This window comes from Perca fluviatilis, chromosome 4 (genome assembly GCF_010015445.1).
Source record: "Perca fluviatilis chromosome 4, GENO_Pfluv_1.0, whole genome shotgun sequence".
NCBI classification, from domain to species: Eukaryota; Metazoa; Chordata; class Actinopteri; order Perciformes; family Percidae; genus Perca; species Perca fluviatilis.
The window spans coordinates 18,409,210-18,430,414 of NC_053115.1; the positions used below are offsets into that span (position 1 = coordinate 18,409,210).

The 21,205-nt window shown below is 41.3% G+C and overlaps 2 protein-coding genes across 4 annotated transcripts; one reads left to right on the top strand and one right to left on the bottom strand.

Annotated features, from left to right (window-relative positions):
- Positions 1–3,027: 3,027 nt before the first annotated feature.
- Positions 3,028–16,067, bottom strand: eno1b (enolase 1b, (alpha)). 2 transcript variants are annotated; one of them, XM_039797498.1, is made up of 12 exons: positions 15,998–16,067; positions 11,954–12,048; positions 10,936–11,031; positions 10,324–10,382; positions 10,131–10,200; positions 8,668–8,801; positions 8,352–8,574; positions 7,420–7,617; positions 4,408–4,609; positions 4,167–4,275; positions 3,812–3,870; positions 3,028–3,436 (listed from the first exon to the last, which is right to left on the bottom strand). In XM_039797498.1, exons 2-12 carry the CDS (start codon positions 12,036–12,038, stop codon positions 3,367–3,369), a joined length of 1,305 nt encoding a protein of 434 aa, XP_039653432.1. In that variant the 5' UTR covers positions 12,039–12,048; positions 15,998–16,067; the 3' UTR covers positions 3,028–3,366. The 2 variants fall into 2 exon arrangements, with proteins under 2 accessions (XP_039653432.1, XP_039653431.1); XM_039797497.1 differs by lacking the exon at positions 15,998–16,067 and adding an exon at positions 12,213–12,321 and having other exon boundaries at positions 3,031–3,436.
- Positions 15,298–19,389, top strand: ppil1 (peptidylprolyl isomerase (cyclophilin)-like 1). 2 transcript variants are annotated; one of them, XM_039797500.1, is made up of 4 exons: positions 15,298–15,339; positions 17,262–17,416; positions 18,604–18,672; positions 19,106–19,389. In XM_039797500.1, exons 2-4 carry the CDS (start codon positions 17,263–17,265, stop codon positions 19,324–19,326), a joined length of 444 nt encoding a protein of 147 aa, XP_039653434.1. In that variant the 5' UTR covers positions 15,298–15,339; position 17,262; the 3' UTR covers positions 19,327–19,389. The 2 variants fall into 2 exon arrangements, with proteins under 2 accessions (XP_039653434.1, XP_039653433.1); XM_039797499.1 differs by lacking the exon at positions 15,298–15,339 and adding an exon at positions 16,788–17,024 and having other exon boundaries at positions 19,106–19,386.
- The last annotated feature ends 1,816 nt before the right edge of the window (positions 19,390–21,205 follow it).

A 21,205-nucleotide genomic window follows, 5' to 3' on the forward strand; every position in this document is an offset into this window, starting at 1 on the left:
AGAGCTTTGCCTTCTGGCTCAGCTCTCTTTTCGTCACAACGGTGCGATAGATTGAATGTAATACCGCACCCGCTGCGCCGATTCTCCGACCAATCTCCCGCTCCATTGTCCCCTCACTCACGAACAAAACCCCAAGGTACTTGAACTCCTTCACTTGGGGTAAGGACTCATTCCCTACTTGGAGTAGGCACTCCATCGGTTTCCTGCTGAGAACCATGGCCTCCGATTTAGAGGTGCTGATCCTCATCCCAACCGCTTCACACTCGGCTGCAAACCGATCCAGTGAGTGCTGAAGGTCACAGGCCGATGATGCCATCAGGACCACATCATCTGCAAAGAGCAGCGATGAGATCCCCAGCCCACCGAAACGCAACCCCTCCCCACCCCGACTACGCCTTGATATCCTGTCCATAAATATTACAAACAGGATTGGTGACAAAGCGCAGCCCTGGTGGAGGCCAACCCTCACCTGAAACGAGTCCGACTTACTGCCCAGAACCCGGACACAGCTCTCACTTTGGTCGTACAGAGATTGGATGACCCTGAGAAGAGACCCCCTCACCCCATACTCCCGCAGCACCTCCCACAGTATCTCCCGGGGGACCCGGTCCTACGCCTTTTCCAGATCCACAAAACACATGTAGACCGGTTGGGCATACTCCCAGGCTCCCTCCAGGATCCTTGCGAGAGTGAAGAGCTGGTCCGTTGTTCCATGACCAGGACGGAATCCGCATTGTTCCTCTTCAATCTGAGGTTCAACTATCGGCCGAACCCTCCTTTCCAGCACCTTGGAGTAGACTTTACCAGGGAGGCTGAGAAGTGTGATACCCCTGTAATTGGCACACACCCTCTGGTCCCCCTTTTTAAAAAGGGGAACCACAACCCCGGTCTGCCACTCCTTTGGCACTGTCCCAGACTGCCACGCAATGTTGAAGAGGCGTGTCAACCACGACAGCCCCTCCACACCCAGAGCCTTGAGCATTTCTGGACGGATCTCATCAATCCCCGGGGCTTTGCCACTGTGGAGTTGTTTGACTCCATCAGTGACTTCCACCTGGGAAATTGACAATGATCCCCCATCATCCTCCAGCTCTGCCTCTAACATAGAAGGCGTATTAGTCGGATTCAGGAGTTCCTCAAAATGCTCCTTCCACCGCCCTATTACCTCCTCAGTTGAGGTCAACAGTGTCCCATCCTTACTGTACACAGCTTGGATGGTTCCCCGCTTCCCCCTCCTGAGGTGGCAAACAGTTTTCCAGAAGCACCTTGGTGCTGACCGAAAGTCCCTCTCCATGTCTTCTCCAAACTTCTCCCACAACCGCTGCTTTGCCTCTTTCACGGCAGAGGCTGCAGCCCTTCGGGCCCTTCGGTACCCTGCAACCGCCTCCAGAGTCCTCTGGGATAACATATCCCGGAAAGACTCCTCCTTCAGTCGGACAGCTTCCCTGACCACCGGTGTCCACCACGGTGTTCGTGGGTTACTGCCCCTTGAGGCACCTAAGACCACAGCTCCTCGCCGCAGCTTCAGCAATGGAAACTTTGAACATTGTCCACTCGTGTTCAATGCCCCCAGCCTCCACAGGGATGCACGAAAAGCTCCGCCGGAGGTGTGAGTTGAAAGTCTGTCTGACAGGGGCCTCCTCCAGACGTTCCCAATTTACCCGCACTACCCGTTTGGGCTTACCAGGTCTGTCCAGAGTCTTCCCCCACCCCCTGACCCAACTCACCACCAGATGGTGATCAGTTGAGAGCTCCGCCCCTCTCTTCACCCGAGTGTCCAAAACATACGGCCTCAGATCAGATGAAACGATTATAAAAATCGATCATTGACTTTGGCCTAGGGTGCTCTGGTACCACGTACACTTATGAGCATCCCTATGTTCAAACATGGTGTTTGTTATAGACAATCCATGACTAGCACAGAAGTCCAACAACAAACAACCACTCTGGTTTAGATCAGAGGCCGTTCCTCCCAATCACGCCTCTCCATGTGTCTCCATCATCGCCCACGTGCACGTTGAAGTCCCCCAGCAGAACAATGGAGTCCCCCACTGGAGCCCCATGCAGAACTCCAGTCAAGGTCTCCAAGAAGGCTGAATACTCCAAACTCTTGTTTGGTGCATATGCACAAACAACAGTCAGAGTTTTCCCACCCACAACCCGCAGGCGTAGGGAGGCGATCCTCTCGTCCACCGGGGTAAATTCCAACGTAGCGGCGCTCAGCCGGGGGCTTGTGAGTATCCCCACACCCGCCCAGCGCCTCACACCCTGGGTAACTCCGGAGAAGAAAAGAGTCCAACCCCTATCCAGGAGTACGGTTCCAGAACCGAGACTTTGCGTAGAGGTAAACCCCACCAGATCTAACCGGTAGCGCTCCACCTCTCGCACCAGTTCCGGCTCCTTCCCACACAGAGAGGTGATGTTCCACGTCCCCAGAGCCAGCGTCTGCTGCCTGGGTCTGGTCCGTCGAGGCCCCTGACCTTCACTGCCACCCATGTAGCAGCGCACCCGACCCCAGCGGTTCCTCCCACAGGTGGTGGGCCCATGGGATGGAGAGGGAGTTGCCACGTTGCTTCTTCGGGCTGTGCCCGACCGGGCTCCGTGGCAAACCCGGCCACCAGGCGCTCGCTGACGAGCCCGCCATCTGGGCCTGGCTCCAGACGGGGGCCCCGGGCTTCCTCCAAGCAGGGTAACTTCACCTCTTCTACATTGGCTCATAGGGTTTTTGAACCGTTCTTTGTCTGGCCCCTCACCTGAGACCACTTTGCCTTGGGAGACCCTACCAGGAGCACACAGCTCCAGACAACACAGCCCTCAGGTTCATAGGGACACACAAACCTCTCCACCACGATAAGGTGATGGTTCCCGGAGAGGTAATTGCCCTTTTGTTTTACTTTATTATATATGTATTTAAATAGCTGAAATAATTAAAAAGATGTAAGTAGTCAATCTCCTTTAACCCAACAAAAACATCTACCACCACCACAGCAAAATAAACGGAAACATGGGACAAATAATCACAATACATTCTGTCACTAAGAAAACTTTATTAACTGTCTCCAAGAGCAGCTTTATTAATTACAGTTTTTCAGTCTTGTAAATAAATATTACTCAAGTTATAATCTTGTCTATTATTTCTCTCCACATTAGCACAGGACAGAATAAAGACTACAATAATAAAATAAAGATTATTGTAAAGGGTAACAATTTCAGTAACTACAGTAAATTCTGTCCAATTATTTTCAATGATTAGTACACAAGTGGCTCTACAGTAACTATTATCGGTCTGATGTGTTTTCCATTATTATCTGATGTGTTGTTATAGATTTGTGTGTATGAATCCATTTGTACGTGAAGTAAATCGATTTATTCTGTCAATGGGTTTCTGAAATTCTTTCCAGCAAAGCGAGCCTTGTCTCCCAGCTCCTCTTCGATTCTACAGTAGTAAAAAATATAAAAAAATGTAATGTAGATTTATTTTTTACAACAAGGAGATAATTTGCCCAGTACTTTAATAACATTACCGGTTTAATTGAAAAAGTCCATCAAAGATATGAGCCAAGTACATACACAATGTTTAAAGGATTGGAAATGATACAGACTGAGATTAATGCACTAACCAAAACAATTAAAACAATATAATGTATGTCATTTGAATGAAAACAGCACAAGTACGTAGTTGTAGTTTAGCAGAAAGGCATTGGCGGCATTTTATTTCACAAATTAGAACACCACGTGCACGGTTGCATTTTATACTTTTTTTAAAATGGCACAATTGGGATAAAATTCCTATTTTTGGTATAAGACTTACCTTAGAATCTGGTTGTATTTGGCTAAACGCTCAGAGCGACAGGGTGCCCCAGTCTTGATCTGAAAGTGCATGACAAAATGTGTACAATGATTTCAAACAAAGGGATTCAATGTCTCCATTAATCTTTGTCCAAGTCATTGCATTGTGATTACTGTCTCACAGCATTTAATATTGCATTTTGATTAATGGTGTTGTTTATTCAGAAATGTATCAAAGTAGTTTATGAAGTGGAAATAATTTTCCAATGTGAAAATGGACAGAGGAGATAAATCCATATCGTTTGTCATAAATGTCCAATTTACTGTTCTCCAAAATACGCACTCATACAACAAACATTTTTATTATCTGAATTTACCTGTCCAGTGCACAGGCCAACCACCAGATCTGCAATGAAGGTGTCCTCAGTTTCACCGGAGCGATGGCTGACCATCACACCCCAGCCACTCTCCTGAGCCATCTTACACCTGTCAGGACGACGAATGGGAGACCATCAACTTCTAGAAATTACAGGACATTGTAAGGTATATAGTCTAATATTCAATTGATCTATAGCCACATCCCAGACTTATTTTAAATTGAAAAAAGTGTTGACTCACGCTTGCATGGACTCAGTAACTGTGCCAATCTGGTTGACTTTAAGCAGCAGGCAGTTGCAGGCTTTCTCCTCCACAGCCTTGCTGATGCGATTAGGGTTTGTCACCGTCAGATCGTCTCCAACAACCTGAATGTCTGTGCTTCCAGTGAAGCTGGTCCAGGCCGCCCAGTCGTCCTGGTCGAAGGGATCTTCGATGGAAACCACTGTGAGTGGGAAAATGCAGACATTCCTCATTTGGTATTGACACAGATGATCACTATGGTTTAAACTGAAATGTTTGTGATCACATTCAGCTGTTGTGTCCATCAAGAGATCCTTCAAGGACCAAACATACTTTTGGTCCAACAGGGCAAGAAACACGAATGATGAGACAATTCGACAATTTGACAGATTATCTACAGTAACCCATGTTATTTCAAGGTAAAACGTAAGGTCCCTCATTGCACAGGAAAACTGTGCATGTACAACAATGTCAAACACTGTATGTCAACGTTGAACCAAGAAATCAATCTATATACTGTGCTGGATGTTTACAACGGACAGATTGGGTAATAGTTTTAGCTTTCCAAATAAGTTTGATCATTACACCCAAACCTCTGGGTGTAATGATCATCATGCTCATGTTCCTTCCCCAGAAGACTCTCTGCAGTTAACCTGGTTAGTAAAATGTAATTATCACTGATAGGAATGATAGCCAAACACATGAAAAAAAGACCTACAAGTTCCGGCAAAACCAAAATATCCTTTCATTCTAAAAGGATCATGGAGACATTTGAACATCACAGTGTAGGTGTACTTATATTTGTAATCTCTTTTCAAAGTACATCCATGCTATAAAAAGGGAAATTTGCATATATTATCAATATTCACCAGTATATAAATACCTGTGTGACTATGCCACGATGTTGCAATAATAATCAGGACAATAGTCAAGACTGCGACCAAATGGTCAACATTTGACAAATTTGACAGTGTGCGACTGAATTTTACATCCAGTCACATGTGCGACCAGTAAATTTGCCCCCTTTTTTTTACACGTTAAATGTTGAAATTTCGGTATCTGAGAGCGCATAAGCCAAGCTTATCTGTCCTCTCTGAAAATTGACAGAGAGCAGAGCTCTGACACAAACACACACTCGCACACACGCAGAGCTGCAGACAGTGCAAACTACGTGGGCTCTGCAGTTTTGTCGAAGTGAGTCACGGAAATGCCGATAAAGCGGTTTCAAGTGTGGTTGCAGTTTTTCATAACGTCACGCAGATAGTGTTTGCTGCGATATGATATTAATGGGGAGCCGAAAGCGGTCGCGGTGCTGTTGACGTTACACTTCCTCGGAGACGAGCAGGTACAACAGTGGTTTCTGTGCCCTGGTGACTGACTGACAGGCTATGGTTGTAAGGCAAGGCAACTTTATTTCTACAGCACCTTTCAGCAACAAGGCAATTCAAAAGTGCTTTACATGAAACATTAAAGAGAAATTAAAAACGGTCATGATGAAAATAAAACAAGCTAAAAAATATAAAAAAATAAAAAAACAAGCTTTTTTTTTTACTGACATGACAGCAATGGGGCTGTCAGTTTACTTTCTATGCATCTTCAAAAGTGACACTGAATTTGAAACAGCACATTGTAATTTCTGCATCTATTATCAAAGTATTTATTAGTAATACAGTGGAAAATAGAAATGTGAATATTTGGTTAGCATGTTAATTTACGGTGTGTGCCCCTAAATTTTCTGGTTGTGCCCCTAAAATTTTCAGTTGGGGGCCACTGTGCTCCTAGTGAAAAAAGTTAGTCTGGAGCCCTGATAGTGCACAATAGCTTGTGAAAACTATGTATAAAAGCAACTAATAACATTGTTGACATGACACTTTTACAGGTATATTTTTTCTTTTAGTACAAAGTCATTTTAATTTAAGCTCCTGTTGGAACTCACAATTGTTACTGTCACTGTGAGAAAGAAAGCACAAATCTGTCTAATCTACATTTTGGCAAGTGCCTTTGATTTGGTTTTACTCTTTTAAAAAGTGAGATGACTTCCAACCTTTTATTTTTCCTTTTCTGGTTCATATGTTTAAAACTTGACTGCAGATCAAAATGCCGAGTGCTTTCTGTTATCTATTTGAAGATCCAAAAAATTAATTTTAGGAAGAAGAAGAAAAAAAAAAAAAAAAAAGATGAACTAGGAATATTGCTGTTCTTGAAAGCTTTGCAATGATGAAACAGGTGTTTGATGTTGTAAACCAGTGCTGACAATAGCACACAGTCAATTTGTCTGGCTCTTTTAGATGATGAATAGATTAAAGCTAAGGAAGTTAATCTATATTCCAGATCACTTTCATCAGCACTTTCCATTGTAATTATGATTTACTACCATTTCATTTCCTCATTGGTCTGAACGAGTGATGCATACAATTGCCGATATTACAAAAGACTATAGTCTCCGTACTTTCCAGGAAATACGGCAGCAGTTTAATATACCGGCCACTTCATTTTACTTGCAGATGTGATCTGCCTTTTATGTGCTTATGGAATCCCCTGGGGGAAAGAACATCTGTTGCATACGTTACATTGTATATATATTCAAGTGTGGGTACCAGAGGTCTGGTCTCCCAATTATAGTCCATGGCGGCAACTCTTAAACCAATGCCAACCAACAATATATGGAAAATAAAATAGATTTATCATTAAAAAACACAGGTATTAATTGGTTCAGAGTCTGATCCAATATTTTAATTTCTTCAAGAAACCCAAATCATCAGAGGATACATTATAATTTTGTTTTGAGAACATACTGCACACCTCGCAAATTATTTCTGATGAAAGGCGGACAATCCCCAAACACATGTTGGTCTGTTCTGTATACGTTTTCTTTTTATAATCAATAAAAAATGTATCATACGAATTTAAAAAAAAGCAGCCTGATCCCTGACATTACTATTACGTATGTTGTGTGTCCTGCTCTACGCCTACTAAATAATGTGTAAAAAGATAAAAATGTCTGGAAGTTACCAGGATAATCCTTCACAAAGCTCTTGTAGAGATCAGCCAGCTCGTCTGGAGTGATGTAACGGCTCGAGTCGTCGGGAGACTTGAAGTCCAGATCGTATTTTCCCTCCCTGTAGAATTCAGACGCTGCCACATCCATGCCAATCACAACCTCATCTGTGTATCCTGCTTTAGCGATGGCCTCCTTTATCAACTCCAGAGCTGCAGAGTTAAACACAAAAATAAATTGCTGGGCATTACTTATCATGATTTATGCTATAAAACTTACATGGAGCACCACAGAAAACAATAAATGAGGATTATGATTTCCACACAGAGTGACCAGAAAAATAGAAACCCCAAAACATTGTAATGCAACCCCACAGTCCTGTAACAAATATTGCTTACAAAACATACATGTTTAACGGTTGACACTGTGTCAGATAGATGTTGTTTAATTGGTATTTATTTTGAAGTGTGTTTAGCATGATTGTGTAAGGTCTAATATTTTTTGAAGTGGGGATATTTTTAGAAATACCTTTCAAGAGGACACACACCAATACACCACTACCAAGTGCAGCCTCAAAATGTACCATAGAAACAAGTCAACAAACAAAAAACTAAAGTCCCAATCAATCAAGATTGTATTTGTTACTTGGCCTGTGTTCTGCATTACATTGTGTACTTGTTTGCATTTTTAAGGTCACTGTATGATCATACATCATACCTCGACCCAACCTTCCCAAAAGTCTTCTTTTTAGAATGAGGTTTCTTTAAAAGCAGAACATTGTGCAGATTTCTTTTTGTCTAACGGTTTACAGGCTGCACATTTGGTTTACAGCACAGTCATTTTCTTTATTGGAATAATAGAAGTTTTCTTTTGGAAAGGAACCTGTAACCTGTTCTAATCATGCAGTTGTAAGAGAGTTTCAAACGAAATCATTCCTCCCCCATACCTTCCTGGTTCTCCAGGATGTTTGGAGCAAAGCCACCTTCATCACCCACATTGGTGGCATCCTGACCATATTTCTTCTTGATGACATTTTTCAGATTGTGGTAGACCTCGGCTCCAATGCGCATGGCTTCTTTGAAGTTGCTTGCGCCAATGGGCAGGATCATGAACTCCTGCATGGCAAGCTTGTTGCCTGCATGAGAGCCACCATTGATCACATTAAAGGCCTGGCGGAGGCAGAAGGTAGAGAAACAAGATCTGTGACTTCACAATGAACCGGAAGGCGAACTGAATAATGAGGAAAAAATAAGAATTCTCACCGGCACAGGCAAGATGACCTCGGGGTTTCCTGCAAGGTCAGCAATATGACGATACAGGGGGACGCCTTTCTCTGCTGCACCAGCTTTGCAAACAGCTAAAGAAACACCCAGGATGGCATTTGCTCCAAATTTGGCTGTTTGGAGGAAAGCAAAATATAAATATTCACCATCTTTTCACAGAACTTTCTGTCCTACTACTGCAACCAGCAGTGACATTATTAATGGAACATCTCAGATCTGAACATATGCATCAGATTACACTGGAAAGAAGCTCCATAATGCAGCAGGAAAATGATCTTAAACAAAGAGCCAAACAGTAAAAAGTACTTTTGGTCATCTGACCTCAATTCAACTGAGCAGAGGCCTATACTACAAAGCAAGATTTGGGGTTACCAAGGTAACTTCAGGTTCAACCCAGGGTTTTGTGTATCACAACGGTGGGTCACTTGTTACCGGGTTACATCGCCATGGTAACTTATACTGAACACCTAACCTGCTCAGGAGCAGGTTGCGTTCTAGATTAGAGATCAACCGGTGTTAAAGCACCGCCTACTGACCAATCAATACTCGATCGATAATGGCGTCACCGTTCTTAGAAGATCCGGTGGAACTCGGAGAGGTGCGCTCAGAAAAGCTAGAACATTTAGAGACCGACAAAACCCGTTGACATTCCCTGATGGGTATCTTTATGAAAGATATAGATTTTTAGCAAAGGGGATTTACGTATCTTTGTCAGCTTCTTGAGCCATATATTTATTTATTTATTTATATTGCCAATGCGACACATTGGTTTGAATTATGTTTTTATATAATTTTTGTATCTGCTTACCACTGCCAGGGTTGCAACTGAAAGAATAGGCTACAGCAACGAAGGTTTATGGAACGCACAAGTGTAACTATGGTCAGATCTTGTTGTGCCTTACTAATGGGGCAATGATATGTGATATTGATATGAGCGTCTGCAATGTTTTGCCAGCTTTCCTTCCTGGGTTCAGCAGCAGCAACTGTATTGCTTTTTGCCTGTATTACGTGTCTGTGTTCTTCATATTTCTGTAGGATTATATATGAATGGATAATATATGGATAAATATGCAGCTCTGGTAGACTTGTCCATGTTTGTGATTGGTCATATAGTGCAAACACCGTCCCATTTATGTGAAGGTGCTCGTTGCTAGACTGGGAAACCCTGGGAACAAGTTGATAACCACCGTTGTGTCACACCTTTTGCAGGACCGCGGTTGTTAGATTAGCTGAAGCCGAGTAACGGAAATAAATTCAGGGCATGTTGATCTTGCTTCATAGTATAGGCCTCACTTGTTAAACAAAAGACTGGAGGCATGAACAAGCAAGAAGCGAAAATGGCTGCTTCAGTAGAAATCTGCCGTAGTCCAGATAGTTATGAAGACTATACTGCAATGTTTAGAACAGTTTCAGATGTCAACAGTACGATTATTGTCACTTACATTTGTTCTCTGTGCCATCCAAGTCGATCATCATCTGGTCAATTCTCTCTTGCTCAACCACAGATACATCCTGACGAGATGGAAAGAGCAAGTTGGGAATGATTCACATCAGCACAACAACAATGAACAGTCCATATCTTAGTTGGTACAAAATTTGGGGGAAAAAAACACAGAGTGAGAATTATCTTCTTACTTGGCCAACAAGTGCAGGTGCAATAGTTGAATTAATGTGTCCTACAGCCTGGGAGACTCCTGCGACAGAGAGATTAGTGTGATTATTCTACACAATGTTATGGGCAAATCTTGTAAAGCCAATGATAAAAACACAGATTTTGAACACATGCGACTTTTATTTCTCAAATACATATACAGAAATGCATGCAGTTTTATTTTACAGTCCATCAATCCCCAGGCTAAACATCAACACTGAAGTGTGAGCATGCTTTACTGACAATTCACCATGCACATCACATCTGGTTGATTGCCAAAAGCATTCGATGATGAGTTGTTATGTTGTCATGTAATTAAATGACAGTGTAATTAATTGTTGTACTGTCAAATGGACAAATGTTTGTTTTTAATCGAGAGGGACAAGCAATGGAAACTCACTAACCCTTTCACATCTGGAAAAGAGGAAACGAGAGAATGGAGAGTAAAGACAACACCCAGAAAGATGAAAAGTATAAAATATAGCACCTTTTTCTTGAAAACGTATTCTGCTGTCTGGTATTGAATAAGAAAATCACACCTAACATTTAAGTCATTCTATCCTAGTAAAAAGAAACCACTGAAATGCCGTACAGACCTTTTCCAAGGTAGCGTGACTTGTCATTGTCCCTAAGCTCCAAGGCTTCGTAGATTCCAGTCGATGCACCGCTTGGAACAGCTGCCCTAAACAAGCCTGTGAAATGTACATGGGAGCAGAGAGGGGACATAATATGGGTGACATGACAATCACTAAAGATTAGGGCTGAACGATTAAGTGCATTTGCAATTAAACTGGGGATATGTTACAATTCGATTTTCTAATTGCAGAGGCTTCGATTAGAAACACCCCAAAGCCACGTACGATAGTTGCATGACTAAAAAGCCTAACACCAGGGTGTCAACTGTCAAGGAAGCGAAATGCCAACCGACAGGGATCACTGACCGCATAACTCCATATGAACATACTGTACTTCAGTAACAGAACGTGGAAATTACTCAAGTAGTACGTTTATCGCTATGCACCTCAGTACTATGACCAAGCCTGGGCTGACGGCTTTGATAAATACACTGGATAAGCAGTACAACATGCCCTCCGCACATATTTTAGCCAGGTCGCCATACCGAAGCTAACGTTACACAAAAGTTTGAAACAGAGAGTCACAACTGACATGGTCAAGCCGTAGGATCACTGCGGTGTTTACACCAGGCTTATTTGTCAGTGCTTTATGTTGTCATGGTAATTATTACATGTCATTGTATTACAAGGCTGGACGTTCAACAAATCAGTCACTGTGATTAAAGGAGTTTATAAATAAATAATGTCACATATATTCAAGCATCACCTAATTTAATCAACATAATAACAGTAAAGGACAGTTTGTTTAATATTGCATTATCATACAATAATCTTTTTGACTTTGTTAAATAAAACAGCAGAAGATGAGCTTAAAAATAATCGCATTTTAAATCGCAATATTATAATTAGATTATTTTCCAAAATCGTTCAGCCCTGCTAAAGATGATTAAATTAATGTTGTTATTGAGGCACATGGGTAATATATGGGCAATACTTGGGCAATACGTTTATAGATTATTTTAGTTATATTTCTGCCTACCTTTGTCAGTGTAAAGGTCAACCTCCACGGTGGGGTTTCCACGAGAATCAAAGATCTCTCGGGCGTGGATCTTGAGTATAGACATGGTGTAGGACCTTGAGATGAGACAGAAGTTGAATTTGTTACTATCCAACGATCATCTAAACAAACAATCTGTGTGCAGCCTGTAGCAACTCTGGTTTGAGACAGAAGAATAAATGAAAATAAACAAACACTCAATGCTATCTTAAAATCTAGTTTTCTGTTACTACTGGCGCACCTCTTTTACACTCTTTAGTCCTTGAGGCTCAATCACAAAAATATCCTGACCTAGCTGCAAGCTTAGGAGTGCTAACACAGGCATGCTACCATCCTAATTGGATTAGACCTTCTCATCTGATTAATCACATGGCAGTAGGGAAGTAGAAATTGCTGCATCTATCAATGCTTGCTATCCTGTGTTGCTGGCTGCAGTAAAGTGTATATGAATTTAAGTTCTAGCATGGAGTCATTATGCTACTTTGATTACAAAAGAATGTATGCCATAGAAAAGTACCTCTGCCATTCACCACAGGACATGCTATCCACAATAATTCCTCCCCTTTGCATGCCAGATACACAACCAGGCTAACTACACAATTACTCTTGTGACTGGGTTGCACACCAGAGACAAGAACATTAAGGAAACTGCAATTTCTGTGTCAACATATGACCAAATGATTAAACACTGGATTAAAAAGGTGAGGCTGATGCAGACACACCTAATCTAACTCAGTGGCAAAGCAGAGTCACTGCATAAAATCCAACAGGTCAAAGACAAATTGATCCAACCAATAACTGTTCATATACTCAGTGGCAACCAAAGCAGTAAGTCTGACTCGTTTCAGGGGAGGGTAAGGGTTGGCCTCCGCCAGGGCTGCGCTTGGTCACCAATCCTGTTTGTGATATTTATGGACAGGATATCAAGGCGTAGTCAGGGTGGGGAGAGGTTGCAGTTCGGTGGGCTGGGGATCTCATCGCTGCTCTTTGCAGATGATGTGGTCCTGATGGCATCATCGGCCTGCGACCTTCAGCACTCACTGGATCGGTTCGCAGCCGAGAGTGAAGCGGCTGGGATGAGGATCAGCACCTCTAAATCGGAGGCCATGGTTCTCAGCAGGAAACCGATGGAGTGCCTACTCCAGGTAGGAATGAGTCCTTACCCCAAGTGAAGGAGTTCAAGTACCTTGGGGTTTTGTTTGTGAGTGAGGGGACAATGGAGCGGGAGATTGGTCGGAGAATCGGCGCAGCGGGTGCGGTATTACATTCAATCTATCGCACCATTGTGACGAAAAGAGAGCTGAGCCAGAAGGCAAAGCTCTCGACCTACCGGTCAGTTTTCGTTCCTACCCTCACCTATGGTCATGAAGGCTGGATCATGACCGAAAGAACGAGATCCAGGGTACAAGCGGCTGAAACGGGTTTCCTCAGGAGGGTGGCTGGCGTCTCCCTTAGAGATAGGGAGAGAAGCTCAGTCATCCGTGAGGAGCTCGGAGTAGAGCCGCTGTTCCTTCGCGTCGAAAGGAGCCAGTTGAGGTGGTTCGGGCATCTGGTAAGGATGCCCCCTGGGCGCCTCCCTAGGGAGGTGTTCCAGGCACGTCCAGCTGGGAGGAGGCCTCGGGGAAGACCCAGGACTAGGTGGAGGGATTAGATCTCCAACCTGGCCTGGGAACGCCTCGGGATCCCCCAGTCGGAGGTGGTTAATGTGGCTCAGGAAAGGGAAGTTTGGGGTCCCCTGCTGGAGCTGCTCCCCCGCGACCCGACACCGGATAAGCGGACGAAGATGGATGGATGGAGGTATGTTAATATTCTATTTTACCTTGAAGTCAATTTACAAAATGAGAATGATGTAAATTCAGTGGTTCCATTTCCCCATATATTAAGATGTGATGCTTTTCTTACTCTTAAATAATATTAAATTAAATATCTATGTGGGTTTTTGACTGTTGGTCAGACAAATCAAGACGTGTGATGATGATGACTTGGTCTCTCTGATGGACAAATTTGATTGATAATCAATGATGGCAGGGCGATGGCAGGGCGTTTGGCCCTGCCATAGTAGGCCTATCAAGAGTTTCACATTTAGTCTCGACTTCAGCCAAAGAACCGTCAGCCCCGTCACTGTTTTGCATGTTACTAGTAAGTCTGAAGTCTTGGATATGAAGTCCCAAGTCAATACATACAAGTCACATTTGGATAGTAGTGTCATGGGACTCAAGACAGGAAATCAGTGCGGACCATTTTAATTTTGATAGCGACAAGAGACTAGAAAAAAAAAAATGTAGATGAAGATGTTTAAAGACAAGTTAAAACATGAGAAAACTTATGATTAATTCACTCTAACAGTCCCTGCTAGCTATTCCTGATAAAAAAAATGACCAAGCCATGTGAAACAAGCTAGACTTGAATAAAATCTAGAATGTCTGTTGTAAGAATTATTGTGGTTAACAGTTATTTTCAGCAACAGGTCATCAAGTCTCTAGCAAGTTACAACAACTGAACATATAAAACCAAATGAATTATGAAATAGGCTATAGGTATGATCCTGCCAGTAGCAACTGTTGTCAGTGTATGAAAACATGGATGTGTTTGGCTAAACTTGAACCTTTTTATATATTATTTAATGGAAAAGTAAAATGAAAGTACACACGCATTATTAACTCACTTTACATAGCAGCTAGCTGTCAATATGGCTCACTGTCATTATGGAAAATATCCCTTTATCCTAAGTAATTCTTGACCTTGGAAATAGTAGATTGACACACACACAAATTACCTCAAGGTCAATTTACTAGTGGAGGAAAACAAAACCATAAAGTGGACATGGAGACAAAGTTTTTTTTTTTTTATTTATTTTTTTAAATCACTGCATCTCATTAATATTGTGACGAAGTTTAGTTACATTCTGAACAAAATACTGTTGATTTGGCTAAAATTTACACTAGGCACACTGCCTAACAAAATGAAATAATACTGTAGCTAAGTCATTAAAACCAAAGAACTTCTAATATATCAAGAAGTTCCACTCCCTCGTTACTTCCGGCTTCTGAACTGGTTGCAGTTCCACCAGAGTTCCATGTAGGGGGCGCTCACAGGCCAGTGCAGAATGAATGGGACTCTATGGAGCTATACCCCTCAAAACCCACTTTTCTCAGGATATAATTTTTTGTCTAGTCATTTGAATGTTGCATTCGAAAGGGGAGGCTAAGAAAATACACACTGCTGTGTGTTTGGTTTTTTTAAAGTCGCTTTTTTGTTCTAAAAAGCTTTTTAAAATGTCAATGACGTCATACACATATACGGCCAGAGATACTGCTTTACGGCAAGCTTCCTTTGTTCTCTCGAGGCATCGACAACACAGCTGACAGGTTAGACTCTCCCTGTTAATACATGTGCTAGAAAGAGGTTTGCTGATGTTTTAAAGACCACACCGAAATATTCACTCTGACATTCAGGCTCTGCTTCGGATGCCGTCAAGCGGGATCTCCGATCGTAATCACTCCTTCACTGACCAATCAGCATTCATTAGCAGAATGCTAGCGTGTTATGGGCTACAACGACTCACCCTGTAAGAAATCAAAAGGACATAAGTACTCGTTCATTCAACTTTCGACCTATAACCCATGTTGAACTTGCAAAAACTACAATCAAATCTGAGGTTTCTCAACGACAATCAGGCGAAAGAGACAAATTTAGCCGTCTAGCTCCATAGAGTCCCATTCATTTTGCACTGGACCGCGATCACCCCCAGTGGAACTGCAAACAAAATCGGTACAATGGGGCTGGATAGGGAGTGGAACGGCTTTCCGTAGACCGGCTTTGTTAAAACTTTAAGCAGAGTATGAACTTCCCTATGGAACTTCCCCAATTTGTATCCAGACCCCAAACGCATCGTGTCCCATTACTGATTCGGTTGCGGGCGGACAACATTAGCTAACTAGCTAACTGACTTAAAAGTTACACGTAAACAAGAACAAGAGCGTGTTGACAGACTACGACCAGAACGCACAAATGAAATATCCCTACCTTGCTGTCAACCGAAGACAAGTTGAGACAACTCTGTTAAGAAATGTGTAGCTACAGGTCCAAGTGAAGAGTCAAGGAAGCGTTTCTTCTTCTTCTTCTTCTTCTTCTTCTTCTTCGTATACATTTCCGGCACGCATGCGCCTTGTATGCGTGTTGCTGGTTGCTGCCCTAAAACATCCATGGTTGCTGCCTGCCATAGATATATACATCTATATCTATGGCTGCCTGCTGCCTCGTAGTTTTCAATATTAACTACAACCATTGACATATGACTACAACACGGTGAAATGTAGCCTGAGAGATGGGTGTACTTTAGGTTAGATTGCTGAGATCATCATTTTTTGTCCTAAATGCTTTTATTGGGAAGCACTTTGTAACTTGTGTTTTAATAAGCAGAAAATATATATTTCTTGACTTACTTACTAAAATGTCTTCTATTCCTTAGGCTACTTACTTACTAAAATGTATTATATAATAGGCTACTTACTAACTTACATAATTACTTACTTGCTTACGTACTACTTTTGTATTACTTAGAAAACAGGGTGAGTGGAGTGGAGGCCAGTGTAAAAAGTAAAAATAAAAACAATAAAGAAGACCATTTAAAATATAAGTGTTGAGACTAGTGTGGATGGCAGGAAATGGCTACTTGATTTTTTATTTACACGCCTTAAAAAAAAAGAAGGCATTGATGAATATACATTAATATTATTATAATATCCAGAAGGAAATAATAAGACACCGTGGATGCCAACTACCGTATTTTGTTCAGTAGAGGGCAGTCAACTGTTGCCGGCTTCCTCCCACATGCAGAGGAAACGAGCGGCAACCACAGAAGAAAAAACTCCCTCTGAAATGAATTGAATGAATGTGCTAGGCTGAAGAAGTAAAAAAAACAACAACAACAACACTTACTTTTTATTCAAACTGGTTTGTTTAAAGCCCACCGAAGGGTATATTTTGGAGTGATAATGTCAGGGATACCTCCAGACACATGGCAGCCGCCAACAGTGGCTCTGGACACGACGTAAGTTTTTAGTAAAACCGCTGATGCTAACTCGGTTTAGATAGCTCTCAGTCATAACGTGATGTTAGCTAGCTAGCGGTTTGGTGACGTTAATTAACTACGCGTTGCGCCTACTAGGTTAACTTCTGCGATACTAACATTTATTCTAAGGCTTTGGATAATCTTTAACACACCATCAGAGTGCTGTCTGTGCTATCCAACGACGCTACACATATTAATACTGACCATGCATTGCAGGATGGGGACGGTTGTGGTGGAGCTGTACTGGAAACATGCACCAAAGACCTGCAAGAACTTTGCAGAGCTGGCCAGAAGAGGCTACTACAATAACACAAAGTTTCACCGAATAATCAAAGACTTCATGGTGCAGGGAGGAGACCCTACAGGAACAGGTGGGTTCATCACATACACGACATATCCAGACAGGATGCAGAGGCAGGCGTGGTCACGTACTTTTGTGCTATTTTGACTTGGCTGGTGAAAGTTTCCCAGAAAGATTTCGCAATTTGGCACTCGGTCAACGTGTTAAATTAGTATTGTGGAATTTGGCACTAGGCAAACATAAAATGCATCATTTATGGAGAATTCTACTTTTAGAAAAATAATACATATTCATTTGGTATAAATGGAGCAATTCTCAAAAGTTTTTTTATAAACTAAACTCAAACTGCCTCAGGACTTTCTCTATTTTCTATAATTTGTACCAAATTACATCGTTCTTACAAGGAAGCTTTCAAGACATTTCTTAGGAAATAATGGGCCCTATGAAATAAAGCATTGCTGGGAAATCTTATGCTACAGCACTCAATGATATTTAAGAAAATGTTGTAGTTCCAACTTTTTTAGTAATGGTTTGGGAAAAGGTCCTTGTTTGGAAGTGAAACTTGTGTTACAAGTGTGAAAAAACTAGACTGGTCTGCACAGAGCACCCAAACCTTTACCCTATCCAACACCTTTAGGCTGAAAACTATAAGCCAGGACTTAATGCCCAACATCATTGGCTCACCTCACTGATGCTCTTGTGGCTGAATGGGAGCAAATGCATGCAGCCAGGCTCCACATGTGTAATGATATCAATCAAACTTCTGCATATTTCAGTGGGCCTTGTGTTTTAATTTATGCTTTAAATTAGTATTGTAGCGGGATTTACTTTCTGCATTCTTGAATTAATAGATTTCACCAAACCAAAACATTTAGCAGTGCAGCCTGTGTAGTGAGGATCACACCAACACACTTCTTATTTATGAGTATTAAAAAAAAGGAAGGTATTTTAATGTGTGACCTTTTGAACATTTTGTTTTTCTAATTGACATATATTTCATACAATGTCTTACACCACTTGTAGTAGCTCATGCTCGTACATTTGTTTGTCATCTTATCCATAACATTCACTTTACTTTGTAAACCTGTCCCCCTGAAAACACAACTTTACCTTTTTGGCAAAATAAGGGTGAAATATACTGTAGACACAGAGCAATGTTGAACCTCACAGTTCAATGTTCATGATTGTATGTTTCCTTCAGTTACCTCATTTGAAGATGGCAAATCTGTAGTTTACTGGTCTTTGGTCTTCTAACAGGTCGCGGTGGTGCCTCCATATTTGGTAAACAGTTTGAAGATGAGCTGAACCCAGAACTGAAATTCACAGGTAATCACAGTGGAAAAATCCCCAATTGAATAAAAGTTGGTAGATGTGGAGGAGACAAATATAGGTTGGTAAATAAAGAAAAGGCTCCTCCGCCCTTTAAAAATAATTTACCTGTGTCAGTACGGAGTCCTTAATGTTATCTTTTTTTACAAAAATGAAGTTAGGTTTTGTTGTAGTGCTGTTGTATTTAAGTGCATTGGTTTTTAGCGAGGTATACCTAATATACTGGCAACTCAGTGGATTTTCAAATATATTAGTCAATGTATACCAAATGTTAAAAGTTGTTGTGGTTTTGTCTCAAGAATTGATTTGAAATCTGATTAAAATGGACCAATTCTTACAGATTTCTAATATTTATGTGACACTTGAGGGACTTTTAACAGCGAAAAGTCACAAAATTGTAATTCTCTCTTTTCATTTGTGTATCTGTTAGGTGCTGGTATTCTGGCCATGGCCAATGCAGGACCAGACACAAACGGAAGCCAGTTCTTCTTCACTCTCGGACCCACTCAGTGGTTAGATGGAAAGCACAGTATTTTTGGAAGAGTATGCCAGGGGATGGGAGTGCTGAATCGGATTGGGATGGTGGAGACAAGTGGTCAAGATCGTCCAGTTGATGATATCAAAATCATCAGAACTAATGTAGCCAATTAAACCAATACTGATTATTTTTTACACTGATTTTTTTTTTTTTTAATAAATGTTTCAATGTTTAAATGTCATGTTTTTTTATTGTATACCGCTTTGGCAATGATCAATCTATGACAGTATTGCACTAGTACCAACTGAAAGGTTGAGGAACAGACAAACCCAGCTACATATCACTTTAAAGTAGAGCTGCAATGATTAGTCCATTAATTGACAGAAAATGAACCAGCATCTATTTTGATTATCAATTAATTATTTACCTTTTTTTTTTTTTTTAAAGCAAAAATGTGATCGCTTCAGGTTAATACATTTGAGATTTGGTGATTTATCCTGGAAGTTTTCTAATGTTTTATAGACCAAATGATTATCAAGAAAAGAATCTGCACAATCAAAGAAAATAAAGCGTAATGAAGAGAGTTAAAGAATAATTCTTGAGGGCTGCTGTTATAAATGTCAAAACGTTTGGTTGTTAAACACTTAGGCACAAAAGTGTAATGTAAGGACAGCCTGAGTAGACCGGAGTAATCTGAAGAAGAAAAAGTGAATGGCAAGCAAATTCAGTCAAATATTTCTTAGTCAATGAAGAGTAAAAAAATCTAACTTTTCAGTTCACTCCACTAACATATATAATGAAAATGAACAAGTCATATTGCCCAAGAAAGTATTTTATTATATAAATGTAAAGTTAGGTATAAAGAAAAGTTATTTATATAATTAATAATATATATATTTATAAAAACCCTCATCAATAAGGTAATCCAAGGAAATGCCATACAAGTTAGGAAATAGACAAGTTAAAGCATCAATTTCTCTTAAGTCAAAATCACTCACAAAGAAAATGTAATCAAATGAGATGAGTTTGAGTAAGCTATTTTAAAAGCACCACATCAGTGTATTTGCTTGTTATTGTTGGTTTTAGATTAAAACCAACTGTCCAACTATATACAGTGCCTTGCGAAAGTATTCGGCCCCCTTGAACTTTTCGACCTTTTGCCACATTTCAGGCCTCAAACATAAAGATATAAAACTGTAATTTTTTGTGAAGAATCAACAACAAGTGGGACACAATCATGAAGTGGAACGAAATTTATTGGATATTTCAAACCTTTTAAACAAATAAAAACTGAAATATTGGGGCGCAAAATTATTCAGCCCCCTTAAGTTAATACTTTGTAGCGCCACCTTTTGCTGCGATCACAGCTGTAAGTCGCTAGTAAGGGGTCTCTATCAGTTTTGCACATCGAGAGACTGACATTTTTGCCCATTCCTCCTTGCAAAACAGCTCGAGCTCAGTGAGGTTGGATGGAGACGCGTTTGTGAACAGCAGTTTTCAGTTCTTTCCACAGATTCTCGATTGGATTCAGGTCTGGACTTTGACTTGGCCATTCTAACACCTGGATATGTTTATTTGTGAACCATTCCATTGTAGATTTTGCTTTATGTTTTGGATCATCGTCTTGTTGGAAGACAAATCTCCGTCCCAGTCTCAGGTCTTTTGCAGACTCCATCAGGTTTTCTTCCAGAATGGTCCTGTATTTGGCTCCATCCATCTTCCCATCAATTTTAACCATCTTCCCTGTCCCTGCTGAAGAAAAGCAGGCCCAAACCATGATGCTGCCACCACCATGTTTGACAGTGGGGATGGTGTGTTCAGGGTGATGAGCTGTGTTGCTTTTCGCCAAACATAAGCGTTTTGCATTGTTGCCAAAAAGTTCGATTTTGGTTTCATCTGACCACAGCACCTTCTTCCACATGTTTGGTGTGTCTCCCAGGTGGCTTTTGGCAAACTTTAAACGACACTTTTATGGATATCTTTAAGAAATGGCTTTCTTCTTGCCACTCTTCCATAAAGGCCAGATTTGTGCAGATACGACTGATTGTTGTC

Bases quoted from the DNA above. Each gene is read 5' to 3' on its own strand.
- eno1b (XM_039797498.1), bottom strand. From the start codon at position 12,038: ATGTCTATACTCAAGATCCACGCCCGAGAGATCTTTGATTCTCGTGGA. The intron at 4,610-7,419 runs GTAACTTCCAGA...TCCCACTCACAG, and splicing joins CTTTGTGAAGGATTATCCTG to TGGTTTCCATCGAAGATCCC. The intron at 3,871-4,166 runs GTAAATTCAGAT...ATGCACTTTCAG, and splicing joins TTGGCCTGTGCACTGGACAG to ATCAAGACTGGGGCACCCTG.
- ppil1 (XM_039797499.1), top strand. From the start codon at position 16,969: ATGTCAGGGATACCTCCAGACACATGGCAGCCGCCAACAGTGGCTCTG. The intron at 17,025-17,261 runs GTAAGTTTTTAG...CATGCATTGCAG, and splicing joins ACAGTGGCTCTGGACACGAC to GATGGGGACGGTTGTGGTGG. The intron at 18,673-19,105 runs GTAATCACAGTG...TGTATCTGTTAG, and splicing joins CCCAGAACTGAAATTCACAG to GTGCTGGTATTCTGGCCATG.